The sequence below is a fragment of the Schistocerca cancellata genome, chromosome 2 (genome assembly GCF_023864275.1).
Source record: "Schistocerca cancellata isolate TAMUIC-IGC-003103 chromosome 2, iqSchCanc2.1, whole genome shotgun sequence".
In the NCBI taxonomy this organism is placed as follows: domain Eukaryota; kingdom Metazoa; phylum Arthropoda; class Insecta; order Orthoptera; family Acrididae; genus Schistocerca; species Schistocerca cancellata.
The window spans coordinates 165,006,829-165,022,385 of NC_064627.1; the positions used below are offsets into that span (position 1 = coordinate 165,006,829).

Sequence of the window (15,557 nt, forward strand, 5' to 3'; positions counted from 1 at the left end):
GTAAACGTGTGGGAAAGAGGGCGCGAAGCTGAATCTTTTTTCCTTTCCTCCCAATTAATTTTTAAAGTCGCTGGTTGGTCAAATCTGTTATACAGAGCGGAGGACGAGGGGGGGGGGGAGGGGGGGGGGGCTGTCTCCCAGTTTCGAATGCCGAGCTCCAGCTTGTGTTTGCCTTTTGCTAAAGTGGGTGTAGTCTAACCATGCTTTGCTGCCGAACTGCGGAGGAAAGCTGTAGAGAAAGGGAAGATCACTCTTGTACTGGCGCTTCGCTAATAAAGAATGGCCGGTCTTTACCTAGATGATGAGACTTGTGTTCTTTGCCACTGTGCCACTTACAGCCCGTGCCAGTCACCATCTCAATCGTCAGAGGTACTGCTTCTTGCATCACGCACACAACGCGCTATGCTTGAGTGTACTTATTTGTTTTGAGTCGGCCGTCTAAACGTTTGACATATTCCGTCACACATAGTAGTGTCACGGAATCAAATTGGTTTGTCAGACCAGCGAACGGGTCCACCTACACACTGGAATCTGCCGGTGTCCGTGACTGCGTTCGGCGTGCGTGTCGTGTTGTGCCGCCCTCACCTGCGGAAGGTTAAAGTATTCGCTGCTACGGCGTAGGGCTCCAATATATGCTTCACAGCACCTTGTTCTTTGGAACCATATTGTTCTTTATAGAGTAGTAGAATGCAGGTGCTTGATAGTAGCATAGTTTTTGGGCCATACCACAGATTCACATTTATGAAATCAGATAAAGCGATTAGTTCTAGTTAGTGTGTTGTGTTGATCCCCAGTTGATCACTTTTTGAACCATAGATTGAAAATAATTGAAAGCGAGTGCCATATAAAAATGTCTGTGTGTCGTTTCTTTAGCCATAATTTGTCATGTGATGCTAAGAAAGAGTAAATCAGTTGTTATTTAGACCACAACTTCTCCAAGTATTCTGCTTTACATTACCTTTGCCATTTTATTAATGTCTTGGTTGCAACTGATAGAGCCCAGAAGCTTGCAAGAGTACATCCATTTTATAATATCTGTGGATTCTGAACTGGAACGTAATTAGATACGTCGAACAGAATAACCTCCTTCATGGCAACAGCATGGATTCTACAAAACCCAACTCCCGCGATTCACACACGGTATTCTGAAAGCCACGTATCATGCCAGGCACTGCAGTATTTCTAGATTTCGGAAAATAATTTGAGTCAGTACTGCACTAATGTTTCTTAACGAAAGTACTAACATATTATTCTGTGCGAATGCATTAGATGAACAAAACTGTTCAAATGTGTGTTTATTCCTAAGGGAACCAACTGCTGAGGTCATCGGTCCTTGGCTTACACACTACTTAAGCTAACTTAAACTAACTTAGGCTAAGAACAACACACACACCCATGCCCGAGGGAGGACTCGAACCTTCGGCGGGAGGGGCCGTGCAATTCGTGACTTTTTGCCTCTGACCGTGCGGCCGATCTGCGCGGCAAACGAAACAGCCATTAATCCATGCGCATTGAAGCATATAAGGAAATAGAGATTATTTGGTAATAAACATAAAGCAAATAATTACTCTGAGTGGGAGACATTGAGAAACAAACCAAATTTTGTTCCCGTCTCACGAAACCATGGTGTTAAAACTTCATAGACGCCATTTTAGTCCTTGGAAGGTGATACCTAGTAGAAATTCACATAACATATGAATATGTAACGGACTCAGGACATGTAACTGACTAATTGCAAGTGGCTTCAGTTACGCCATAAAAATAATCCAAGCACAATATCAGCCCATAGACAATTGTGTGGTCTTATTCATAACAGTAATAAAAATGTTTCCAGTTTTCCTGACTGATAGTGATCAGATATTGCCGACCTGTTACGGTACACAACCTACATTCTAGCCCGTATTGCGTATGCAGAATGACGCAGTGCTAGGCATATCGAGAAACGTCAAATAATTTTCTTCGAAATACAATGGAATCGTGTTTGCTTGATAAATAGCAGAACTATCATGCTGATACAGAAAACATCTGCAGACAACATCTGATTACAATCTGCTATGGTATGGAATCAAGCTTTGCCTAATTTCTTCGTTCGTTTTACGAACCAATAAATGTTATGATCCGAGGATAAATAACACAGACCAGTTCGCTGACGTAGTAACAAGTTCCAGAGAATAATATATGGCAGACATTCACCCGAACGTTGCGATTTCGGTTGAGTGTCACATAAGTCAGCCTGGTTCAGCACTGCAATCTTTTGTCACTACTATCCGTACTGTATTTTTTTTTTTTTTTTGTTTCACCTTCTGTGACATTACGACTCATTGGCTCTGAGCACTATGGGACTTAACTTCTGAGGTCATCAGTCCCCTAGAACTTTAGCACTACTTAAACCTAACTAAGCTAAGGACATCACACACATCCATGCCCGAGGCAGGATTCGAACCTGCGACCGTAGTGGTCGCGCGGTTCCAGACTGTAGCACCTAGAACCGCTCGGCCACCACGGCCGGCTTACGACTCGTTCTTATGATGTATGTTATATGCAGAGTGGCATGGAATCAAACAGGTGCCGTCTCAGGTCGGATCATTCTGTTACTGACTTCCCTAAATGTCTATATTACTCACGCTTTGTGGGTTCTGACCATATAAATCACTTTCTGAAACTACTAAATACGCAACTAAGAACTGGTTAAATTATGAACATTACTTACGACTTATCATTTTCAGGTTGTCAATAGCTACATTTGAATGTGTGTGCATTCGTTTGTAAACAGTTTCACATTGAGTTAAAATTAATGTTGTTTATCAAAGGGTTGCTTATTAAATTTCGCGGTAGATACGAAGGTTGATGGAGGTTTTTCATTGCTAGTTTAATAAGAAATAAATTTACAGTGAGAGTACGAGAACATTTCCATCAATGAGCTGTGATACAGTAATTTCCAAATGCTGCGGATGAAATCTTTTGATGTTTCAGAGTTGTACTGATGCAGAATCTTCAGACCACACCAAACCAAAAACGACCAGGTACCCCAGATGGCGGCGCTGGTGGGCCAGTAGGTTGAGGTCCACCAGTAGGCTGAGGTTCACCAGTTGGCTGCGGCCCTCCAGTTGGTTCAGGACCTCCAGTAGGTTGGCCTGTTGGGTCAGGTCCTCCAGTTGGTGGGCCAGGTGGACCAGTTGGTTCAGGACCTCCAGTAGGTTGACCTGTTGGGTCAGGTCCTCCAGTTGGTGGGCCAGGTGGTCCAGTTGGTTGTGGTCCTTCAGTTGGTCCAGGAGGACCAGGTGGAGTCTCTTGGCTGCGGCATGCTGATACCTACAGTAAAATGGTGTACTGTAAAATATATCATTCATTCGGTTTCGAAAGAAACATATATAACCAATATTGTTGGCTATCAATTGAGTTTGTAATACAAATTGGCCCCATGAGCCATACCAAGCTTCCTGATTACATGCTCGCTGTGATGTGTGCTCTTGTTTAATATCCATAGACCTACAATAATGCGTGTAAGGACAATTATTTTTGACATTTTCTGAATATGTCAGCAATGAAGCTGCATGGGAAAGAAAAATGGTCGCCACTCCTGGTGCCGAATTATTCGAATTATTTTGAATATACTTAATGAAATCTACCGCACTTGTGAAGTAGAGAAGTTTAGGACAACATCACTTCTTGCAAACTAGTACACCTCACAGAGGAGGGCACTATCTACGACTTATCGCCTTTTTCAACCAAAAATCAGTTTGACTACTGCACGCACAGAGACATATAAGCAATACAATCTCTCTCGTCGCCATTAGAGAAAGTGTAGGATGTATAGAGGGTGTCTCTCCTAAGAGACATCAGTTGCATTGTCTCCCATGTATGGGCGGATATTCTCAATTTCGTTTTTGCAATACGCACCTGGAACCAGCCAAAACAAATACTGCTGAGCTCGTCTTTCGTACGCCGTTCAGTGTCAACGGAAAGCCCCACTTTGCTTTCCGTTACAAACAAAAAGGTTTTTGTAGCGGAATTTGACGTGCCCGATCGATGGAGCGGTGGCAAATTAGGCTAGTGCGATATTCTTTTTGTCGATGTACGTTAACAGGGAAATCAAAACAGCAAGAATAGCTAGTAGTCCAGCAACAACAGTACTGCCCTGACCTGTGCCTGACTGCAACCGCTATGTAGCAATGTTGTTCAGAGAATGTTGGAGTACTGGCTGTTTTTCGTGTTTTACTGTCGCTGTTAATGCATATCGTTAAAAGAACATGGCAAATGTAAAACGGTGCTTTGAAAATAAATTTGTTTGTAATGGGAAGCAAAGCGGCACTTTCCGTCGGCACTGGGTACGGCTTGAAAGACTTTTATGAGCAACGTTTTTTTGAACCGTTTCCAGCGACACATTGCAAAACGAAATTGAAACCACAGAAAATACGCCTATCACTCCTAGCGGAGATACCCTGTATATGTGTGCCTGTTCGTATTACAAACGTAAGAGAAGAAGTGCAACAAAATTTACATCTTAGTACATGCTTCGCCTGAGACATGTACGTAGTTGTTAATGTGGTAGATAAGACAAATGGAGCCCCAATTACGATTTGTACTTTTCTCATTCCACACTACTCACCGCAAGACACAGGAGGAGAGCTGCCACTGTCGCCCTCATGTTGATGGAAGTGCTGAGGTGAGCGCCGGCTGCAGAGCTTTTATAAGGCTCACTACTGCGTGATGTGGTGTAGTCGAACCGAACATGACAGCAGTCCTTTTGGGATCTGATTGTATGAGAAGGTCACGGAAGACAGCTGCGACGAACTGTATAGCTCTCATTTGCTCCTTTGTTCATCAACGCACGCTTATTCCCGGGCTTCATGCTGCCTCAGCACGCCATGTTAGTCTGTGGTCTTATCGGAAGCTGCAACTGCTCTCATTAGCGCACAGACTGTAACATAAGGTTTTTTCGGGTGACATTGTATCCCACACCTATCAGCGTACGGTTTTACATTTCAATAAAAGCTTCTGATTACGTGAATCTTCGGTGCAGTGTGTGTCACAAATAGTATACGGTTTACATTGTTCCATTCATGCACGTTATTTGTTCCAGTTGTTGAAAAGATTCTGGTCTTTCGTCTAAGCCGTTCAGTAAGACAAGCTTACAGTTTTCTTTCGGAAAGGATACCACTGGCGCCCCGGCTCTCCTAAGGACCGTTTCTTTACCTGTTGTAGAATTTCTTCCACAGCTAAATCACTGTACACACATTTCAATTTGTCGCATGTGTCCTTAATAATTAAGTTTTAGAGATACAGTTCGGGAATACTGTTGCTTTAGTGACCATAGTCTTACTCTCGCGGATATTTGGAACATGTGTGGATCTCTGAAGACTGCTTTCATAAAGGATTGTCCAGTCTGGTAGAGGCCTTACATCGAACTTCCTGCAAAGGTTTCTGTGCGCGTCAGTCTGTTTAACCAAGCTGATTGCAGCACACTCTGTATGAACTAGGTGTGTTAGTTTTTCGACATCCTATGTTTTTTTCAGTTGTGATCTAATTTCTATCCCATAGTTGCAAGCCTCCTTTATAGTTTAATTGCCGGTAGCTCAATGTACAGGACACTATGGCAAACCTCTGTCAACTTATGTTGGAGAGGATCACCCTAACCTCGTAATATGCCATTTGCTCAAATATAATTTTTGTGCCATCCTGAGGAAGCTCGTTTCTTTTGAAGTGGAATGCTTTACATAGAATGTTGGTGACTAACCTCGATGTTTTTATTGATATCGCAAAATGTAGTCCGCTAAGAAGTATCAAATGTAAGTACTATACATCAGACCACTCTTCTGCACTATAGACTGTATCCAGTCCCTTAATACGAGAAAGCTGAAGTCTCTCTCGGGTAAGGCACTGACCCTTAACATAGAGAAATGTAATGTACTGCGAATACATAGAAAGAAGGATCGTTTATTGTATGATTACTTGATATCGGAACAGACAAATGGCTGGTTCAAATGGCTCTGAGCACTATGGGACTCAACATCTTAGGTCATAAGTCCCCTAGAACTTAGAACTACTTAAAGCGAACTAACCTAAGCACATCACACACACCCATGCCCGAGGCAGGATTCGAACCTGCGACCGTAGCAGTACCGCGGTTCCGGACTGCAGCGCCAGAACCGCTAGACCACCGCGGCCGGCTCGGAACAGCCACTGGAAGCAGTTACTTCTGTAAAATATCTGGGAGTATGAGTACGGAACGATTTGAAGTGGAATGATCATATAAAATGCATTATTGGTAAGGCGGTTGCCAGGTTGAGATTCATTGGGAGAGTCCTTAGAAAATGTAGTCCATCAACAAAGGAGGTGGCTTAGAAACTGCTCGTTCAACCTATACTTGAGTATTGCTCATCAGTGTGGGATCCATAACAGGGCTGGTTGACAGAGGAGATAGGGAAGATCCAAAGAAGGCGGGGGTGTTTTGTCACAGGGTGTAGCTTGCTGGCCAGGTTTCGAGAGGATGCGTTTCTGGATGAGGTATCAAATATATTGCTTCCCCATACTTATACCTCCTGAGGCGATCACGAATGTAAAATGAGAGAGACTGGAGCGCACACGGAGGCTTTCCGGCAGTCGTTCTCCCCGAGAACCAAACGTGACTGGAACAGGAAAGGGAGGTAATGACAGTGGTACTTAAAGTGTCCTCCGCCACACCCCGTTGGGTGGCTTGCGGAGTATAGATGTAGCTGTAGAATGTCCATGTTTGCCGGCTGTTGTGGCGCAGCGGTTCTAGGCGCTTCAGTTCGGAACCACGCTGCTGCTACGGTCGAAGGTTCGAATCCTGCCTCGAGCATGGATGTGTGTGATGTCCGTAGCTTAGTTAGGTTTAAGTAGTTCTAAGTCTAGGGACTGATGACCTCAGATGTTAAGTCTCATAGTGCTTAGAGCCATTTGAACCATTTGTCTATGTGTTTAAGCAAATGACATTGACTCACGCCGATCGCTCTGTACCAGCAAATGGAACGGCTTCACAATGATGTTGTTTCAGTTACAATTTGTTAATGTAAAGGCAGATTTGATTCTAATGAAGTCTTTCCTAATGATTTCTCATTTTGTTGTCTTCTTACCTATTAGTTCATGAAAGGAATACAAGAAGGCACAGCCATCACATACCTGATTGATACCAATCAGGTACAGCTACCACTTGCAGCAATAAATCATTTCAGTTATCCAGATACGACGAACCCTATACAGCACAATATACTGAGGCATTAGAGACCTAGTCTTACTCTCACTGATATCAGTGCCCTGGGTGGATTCCTGAAGACGGCTGTCGTAAAGGACTGTTGATTTTACGCGTGTCCTTATTCAGATCTTTGCGCAAAGCTTTCTGTAACCGTTAGTCTATTTAACCAAGATGAACGCAGCACCCACTGTATGTGAACTAGGTAGGTTCGATATTCAACATCGAACGGTTGTTTTTCGCATTGTGGGCTTATGCAGCTTTTCTCTTTCTCTCTCCCTCACTTACATTATTATTTTTATTTTTAAAATTTTTTCCTTTTGTATTTCTTAATTTCGTCTCCTCTTGGCGCTTTCACTATTTCTTAGAACTTGTATGAGAAATAACTTCTAATGCATCCGTCTGGATGGCTGACTTATTAAAGGGTGTGCAAGAAAAGATAAAGTAAAAAATACACGCAACCATCCACCGACGAAAAAAAGTGCGTCCATTAAATGAGAAAATACTGGACAAATTTACCTGAATTTTGCTCTGGACGAAAACACTTTTATCACTTGCACCACAAGACTGAGAACTCTCAAAAACTAAGTACTTTTAGAGTATCAACTTAAGTACTCAGAAAGATTTAATGACCTCAAACTTGATGAATTCAGACAAAGTGAAAGGCAGTGTCCATGAAGTTGGAAACTATATACATTCTCAGAAACGCAAGATGTTTTGAAGTTGTTGATGGATGAAATAGAATTGCCGTATGGAAAAATCAGGAAATATTTATCTTTATGAGACGTATGTGGACAATTTTTTTTCATCACGCAACTTTTCAGAAACCTTTTTTAATCAGACTTCACATACTAATGAAAACGTAACTAATATTTACTCCCGAGGACTTTTCTGTATCTTCTATCACCTTATGAAAGTATACTCTCCCTCATATGTCTCCTCGAGTTCATCACTCTTGTCTGAACAACACAGCAAAAACACTCGATCCCATTAGAGCAAAATAGGCTTTGTCCCACTTCATCATTAAATTGTTTTCTCTGTAGTAAGCACTTGGCCCTGGAAAGATCGCCATCAGAAAGCCTGTGACATACCTATAGAAACTACAATACTCTCTACTTCGTTGTATACGCATTCGTTACCCCGTTACAACTATGTATCCTTCACATCAACAAGACGTCCTGAGTCACAAACGGCCTTAGATGGTGCAGTCTGCATAAACGTCTCTACCAGTGACTTTGCTAGGTCACATAATATTGCTTTTGTCTACCTATAAATATATTTTGTATCTGCTGCTATCAGTATTATTACTATTATTATTTGGAAATAAGCCTATTAGGGCTACACAAAGTACTTATAGGTCGGCATTTGCCTTCCCTTGTGCCCATATTTCTTTCATTCTTTTCCTATGGGCTTCCTTTCTCTCTTCTCAACATGTTGTCCCAGTAATCTTTTAGGTTTTTGTCTACGTCAACTTGCCGTTTGTGAGTATTGACTCCGATGATTTTTAGAAGTATTTCCTGGTTTGTAAGTCTATCTGGGTTCATTCTTTCAGTATGTGTATAGAATCTTAATCTATGGTTTCTAATGTCACAACGGATGTTTGTGTATTATTTGATTTTCTGATTGCATCTGTGTAATATAGTTCCCCTACAAGTTTTGGGCATAAAATTAATCTTAGGATTTTCCGTTTCATTTTCTCAGTGGTTTCATTCACCGTTTTCCTGTTCAAACGTAGTGTTTCTGATCCACAAAGTATTATTATTATTATTATTATTATTATTGTGGTCCGTAGCAGGGAAAGCAACAGTAGTAGTATTACCCTTAATATTAACGCTATTAGCCGGTTGTCAGTTTATGGTCATTACAAAAATTCATTACTTTTTAATTCTATTAATACCATTTTATTACTTTTGGCACGTTAAAAATGTAAGAAGGCATCAGAAAGTCCTAATCTGATAAGTTTACATAAATAAGTAAATAAATTAGAGGCGTAGCACAAAGTTGGACAACAAAGATGGGGAAAGAAATTGGTTGTGTGCTGTCGATAGGAACCCTCCCGGTGGTTAAGGAAACCACAGAGCAGTGGCAAGCGAGGAGCTTAAACGACGGCCCTCCTCTTTGGGGGCCGTGTGGCTTTACCTCTACGCCACCTCGTTATGTTCAGCTGATAGTGCAATCGACGAAGCTAATAGTATTACTGTACGGGCTGCGTGTAACAACTTCTCTTCTTCATACGCTGTCGCGCATAGGAACGTCTGCATTTCCCAAATTTCCTGAATATGGACCCTTCTGTACAAGAACAGAGACGTCGCAGTGAGCAGTAGCCATGATGTTTTGGCTTATCAGTGTGAGAGATTGCAGGGCACTCTAACTTCTGACACAGTGTCATGCTGCTTAGTGTTCATAGGGAAGGAGATCATTATTACTTGGTTGCTTCATTTGATACGATCTGATATCATTCATGTGATGAAATGGTTCGCAGTAGTTAACGCTCTTGCTTGTGTGCTCTAGTTAAGGCATAGGAACCTTGCGATTTCGGTTGGATGTCACGTAAGGCAGCCTGGTTCAGCACTGCAAAATTTCTTCACTACTTCACGTACTGTACTTTTTTTGTTTCATCTTGCGTGACATTACCACTCATTCTGATGATGTATGTTATATGTAGAGTGGCATGGAATCAAAGGGGTGCCGTCTCAGGTTGAATCATTCTGTTACTGACTTCCCTAAATGTCTATATTACTCACGCTTTGTGGGTTCTGACCATATAAATCAATATCTGAAACTACGAAATACGCAACTAAGAAATGGTTAAAATATGAACATTATTTACGACTTATCATTTTCAGGTTGTCAACAGCTACATTCTTGTGTGTGTGAATTCGTAAGCGACCAAATTTCTGAGGTCCCTAGACTTCCACACTACTTAAAATAACTTATGCTAAAAACAATACATACATCCATGCCCGAGGGAGGACTCGAACCTCTGGCGGGAGGGAGCTGCATTCTTTTGTAAACAGTTTCAGATTGAGTTAAAACTAATGTTGTTTATCAAGCGGTTGCTTATTAAATTCCGCGGTAGATACGAAGGTTGATGGAGGTTTTTCATTGCTAGTTTAATAAAAAATAAATTTACAGTGAGAGTACGAGAACATTTCCATCAATGAGCTGTGATACAGTAATTTCCAAATGCTGCGGATGAAATCTTTTGATGTTTCAGAGTTGTACTGATGCAGAATCTTCAGACCACACCAAACCAAAAACGACCGGGTCCCCCAGATGGCGGCGCTAGTGGGCCAGTAGGTTGATGTACGTCAGTAGGCTGAGGTTCACCAGTTGGCTGCGGCCCTCCAGTTGGTTCAGGACCTCCAGTAGGTTGGCTTGTTGGGTCAGGTCCTCCAGTTGGTGGGCCAGGTGGACCAGTTGGTTCAGGGCCTCCAGTGGGTTGACCTGTTGGGTCAGGTCCTCCAGTTGGTGGGCCAGGTGGTCCAGTTGGTTGTGGCCCTTCAGTTGGTCCAGGAGGACCAGGTGGAGTCTCTTGGCTGCGGCATGCTGATACCTACAGTAAAAAGATGTACTGTAAAGTATGTCATTCATTCTGTTTCGAAACATACTTATAACTAGTAGATCTGGATAAAATGAGGAAATGATTGATCGTGATAATGTATCTGGCTTCCACCTATTTAGACTTTGTCAAGCAAAATTCAGTTCGACTACTTCAAGCACAGAGACATATAAGCAATCACAATCTCTCTCGTCGCCATTAGAGAAAGTGTAGTATGTATAGAGGGTGTCTCTCCTAAGAGACATCAGTTGCATTGTCTCCCATGTATGGGCGTATATTCTCAATTTCGTTTTTGCAATATGCTGCTAAAACCAGCCAAAACAAATACTGCTGAGCTCGTCTTTCGTACGCCGATCAGTGTCAACAGAAAGCCCCACTTTGCTTTCCGAACAAGCAAAACGATTTTTATAGCCGAATTTGATGTGGCCGATCGATGGAGCGGTGGCAAATTAGGCCTGCGCGATATTCGTTTTATCGATATACATTAACAGGGACATGAAAACACAAACCAGTAGAAAGCAACATCAGTACTGCTCTGACCCGTGCTGACTGCAGCCGCTATGCATCAGCGCTTCTCACTCGACGCTGGAGTACTAGTTGTTCTTCGTGTTTTACTGTCGCTGTTGATGCATATCGATAAATAGAATATCGCACATGTAAAACGGCGCTTTGAAAATAATTTTGTTTCTAACGGGAAGCAAAGCGGGGCTTTCTGTCGACGCTGGGTATCACTTGAAGGGGTCAGGGATTTTCTCTGCCTCGTGATGACTGGGTGTTGTGTGATGTCCTTAGGTTAGTTAGGCTTAAGTAGTTCTAAGTTCTAGGGGACTGATGGCCATAGATGTTAAGTCCCATAGTGCTCAGAGCCATTTGAACCATTTTTTGTCACTTGAAAGACTTCTATGAGCAACGTTTTTATGGGCCGATTCCAGTTACACATTGCAAAACGAAATTGAAAATATCTGCCGAAACACCAGAGAAAATACGCCTATCATTCTTAGGAGAGACACTCTGTATATGTGTGCCTGTTATTATTATACACGTAAAAGAAGTGCAACAAAATTTACATCTTAGAATATGCTTCGCCTGAGATATGTACGTAGTTGTTAATGTGGTAGAAAAGACAAATGGAGCGCCAGTTACGATTCGTGCTTTTCTCATTCCACACTACTCACTGCAAGACACAGGAGGAGAGCTGCCACTGTCGCCCTCATGTTGATGGAAGTGCTGAGGTGAGCGCCGGCTGCAGAGCTTTTATAAGGCTCACCACTGCGTGATGTGGTGTAGTCGAACCGAACATGACAGGAGTCCTTTTCGGATCTGATTGTATGAGAAGGTCACGGAAGACAGCTGCGACGAACTGTATAGCTCTCATTTGCTCCTTTGTTCATCAACGCACGCTTATTCCTGGGCTTCATGCTGCCTCAGCACACCATGTTAGTCTGTGGTCCTATCGGAAGCTGCATTTGCTCTCATTAGCACACAGAGAGTAACATCAGGTTTTTTTCGGGTGACACTGTACCCCACACCTCTCAGCGTACGGTTTCACATTTCAATAAAAGCTTCTGATTAGTGAATCTTCGGTGCAGTATGTCTCACAAATAATATACGATTTACATTGTTCCATTCATGAAAGTTCTTTGTCCCAGATATTGAAAAGATTATGGACTTTCGTCTTACCGTTCACCAAGACAAGCTTACAGTTTTCTTTCGGAAAGGATATCACTGGCGCACCCGGCTCCTCAAAGGACCATTTCTTTACCTGTTGTAGAATTTCTTCCACAGCTGAGTCACCTTACACACTTTTCAGTTTGTCGCATGTGTCCTTAATAGTTAAGTTTTAGAGGTACGGTTCGGGAATACTGATGCTTTCGGGAGCATAATCTTACTCTAGCTGATATTTGGAACATGAGTGGGTCTCTGAACACGGCTTTCATATAGGATTGTCGAGTTTGAGAGAGTCCTTACACCGAACTTCCTGCAAAGCTTTCTGTGGCCGTCAGTCTGTTTAACCAAGCTGATCGCAGCACACACTGTATGAACTAGGTGCGGTCGATTTTCCACATCGTATGTTTGTTTTTCCCGTTGTGATCTAATTTCCTTCCCATAACTGCAAGCCTCCTTTCCAAGTTAATTGCCGGTAACTCAATGTTCAGGAAACTACGGCAAACCACTGTCAACTTATGTTTGGGAGGATCACCGTAACCTCGTAATATGCCATTTGCTCAATTATAATATTCGTTTGTTGTTCTGCGAACATTTCTATCCTGTCTTTTGTTCGTTGGAGGCATTTCGTTTTGGGCCATCCAGGTTCATCCTTCAACTTGCAACAGAAAAAAAATCTTCAAAACCTGCCAAGTTTCGCTTCCACCGTTCATTGACATTTAGTTCATCGATACGGAATGAGAAAAAACTTTGATTTAAGGAGTCTTCAGTTTTTTCACAATAGGACCAGAACTGAGAAAGACATTTATAAGACTAACATCGTTATATGGAGGTGCACTTGTTGACGCACTGCTTTTACAGCTGCACAATATGTGCTCCATACATAAGCAAGTAGTGTATTAAAGGAAGAAACTCGTCTGTACTCCAGGTTTTAGGATGGTATGAGGAGAACTAATAGGTTACTCGATACTGAAAGAAAAACCCTTACGTCGGTTTGAAAATAATTTGGAAAGGAGACCTATGAGTCAAAGTTCATCGTTTAAATACTCATATCAGAACTAATTACCATATCAATAAGTAAAAGTAAATGCAATGGGTTTGTGAGATCTTGTTATAAGCGAAATAGTCTCTGACAAAAACATAACTGTAAATATGAGAAGCATAAATACACACGTAATTTTTAAACTTTTTGGATAAAATCACTTTCTTTCATTATCTTTCTGGAGAATATGTATGGTGTTTCAGTTTTTACAACAGTTGTACTGCTATCAAGGAAAGGGCGTTAAAATATTGACCATTTACGTACAAATGACATTTCATAGGTTTTTAAAACGGAAAGAACATACAAAAACGCCGTTTTGCTCTAATTTTTTTCCAATTGGTCTTATCTTTTCTTAATATATAACATCTTTTTGTATTATGAAAAATACGATATGCTACCAAAATATGTAGCTGACTACTTTTCACAACTGCTATTTGTATTTTAGGCGTGGTCTGCTCATATAATATAGTATGTAATCATTATCTATGTCATACAGTTCAGTGGTACTTTCACGATCATCACTTGTTTCCATACTTATCGAGTATGTGCTGGAACTGCTTCTTATACTCTGTAGATATGCCATGTATGCATTTCATTGTGTGCTTTGCATTCTTTTACTTTCACCATGATACTCATTATGTGTGCCATCCTGAGGAAGTTCGTTGCTTTTGAAGTGGAATGCTTCACAGAGAATGTTGGTGACTATCTTCGATGTTTTTATTGATATCGATAAATGTAGTCCGCTAAGAAATATGAAATCTAAGTACTGTACATCAGTCCACTTTTCTGCACTATAGACTGTATCCAGTCCCTTACTACGAGAAGGCCGAAGTCTCTGTAGCATAAGAGACACGGATGTCCATGCGTCTCGGTCTTTGTGGCCGAGCGGTTCTAGGTGCTTCAGTCCAGAAACGCGCTGCTGCTACGGTCGCAGGTTTGAATCCTGCCTCGGGCATAGATGTGTGTGATGTTCTTAGGTTAGTTAGGTTTAAGTAGTTCTAAGTCTAGGGGACTGATGACCTCAGATGTTAAGTCCAATAGTGCTTAGCGCCATTTGAACCATTTGTCCATGAGTTGTACGCAAATAACATTGACTCACGCTGATCGCTCTGTACCAACAAATGGAACAGCCTCACAATGGTATTGTTTCAGTTACAATTTGTTAATGTTAAGGCAGACTCGATTCTAATGAAGACTTTTCTAATGAAGTCCTTCATTTTGGTTTCTTAACAATCAGTTCATGAAACGAATACGAAAGGCACAGCCATCACATACCTGATTAATACCAATAACATACAGGTATCACTTGAAGCAATAAATCATTTCAGTTATCCAGACGCGACGAACCTTATACAGCACATTATACTGAGATATTAGATGCCTAGTCTTACTCTCACTGATATCTGTGCCCTGTTTGGATCCCTGAAGATGGCTGTCATAAAGGACTGTTGATTTTACGCGTGTCCTTACTCAGAAACGTGCGCCAAGCTTTCTGTAACCGTTAGTCTGTTTAACTAAGATGAAGTATGTGAACTAGGTAGGTTCGATATTCAACATCGAACGGTTGTTTTTCGCATTGTGGACTTATGCAGCTTTTTTCTTTCTCTCTCCCTCACTTACATTATTATTTTTATTTTTTTAAAATTTTTCCTTTTTTATATCTTAATTTCTTTTCCTCTTGGCGCTTTCACTATTTCTTAGTACTTGTATAAGAAATAACATCTAATGCATCCATCTGGATGGCTGACCTATTAAAGGATGTGAAAGAAAAGATAAAGTAAAAAATACACGCAACCATCCACCGACGAAAAAAAGTGCGTCCATTAAAAGAGAAAGTACTGGACAAACTTACCTGAATTTTGCTGTGGACGAAAACACTTTTATCACTTGCACCACAAGACTGAGAACTCTCAAAAACTAAGTACTTTTAGAGTATCAACTTAAGTACTCAGAAAGATTTAATGACCTCAAACTCGAAGAATACAGACAAAGTGAAGTGGGAAACTATGTACATTCTCGGAAACTAAAGATGTTTTAAGGTTAGTGCTGTTCAGATATGTGGCTTTTGATGGATG

At 41.5% G+C, this 15,557-nt stretch overlaps 2 protein-coding genes and 1 long non-coding RNA gene across 7 annotated transcripts in view; 1 reads left to right on the top strand and 2 right to left on the bottom strand.

Moving 5' to 3' along the window:
- Positions 1 to 15,557, bottom strand: part of LOC126161461 (proline-rich protein 2-like) — a 403,478-nt gene that overhangs the window by 107,844 nt on the left and 280,077 nt on the right. The window lies entirely within an intron of this gene.
- The window catches only part of LOC126161470 (uncharacterized), a 38,985-nt gene continuing 25,024 nt past the window's right edge, over positions 1,597 to 15,557 (top strand). The window contains exon 1 of the long non-coding RNA XR_007534917.1: positions 1,597 to 1,665. This is a non-coding gene — a long non-coding RNA (uncharacterized LOC126161470). The remainder of the gene's footprint in view (positions 1,666 to 15,557) is intronic.
- Positions 2,851 to 4,698, bottom strand: LOC126161463 (proline-rich protein HaeIII subfamily 1-like). Of its 2 annotated transcripts, XM_049917306.1 has the most exons (3): positions 4,610 to 4,698; positions 3,204 to 3,312; positions 2,851 to 3,134 (listed from the first exon to the last, which is right to left on the bottom strand). In XM_049917306.1, the coding sequence occupies exons 1-3, from the start codon at positions 4,646 to 4,648 to the stop codon at positions 2,995 to 2,997; spliced, it is 288 nt and encodes a 95-aa protein (XP_049773263.1). In that variant the 5' UTR covers positions 4,649 to 4,698; the 3' UTR covers positions 2,851 to 2,994. The 2 variants fall into 2 exon arrangements, with proteins under 2 accessions (XP_049773263.1, XP_049773262.1); XM_049917305.1 differs by having other exon boundaries at positions 2,851 to 3,312.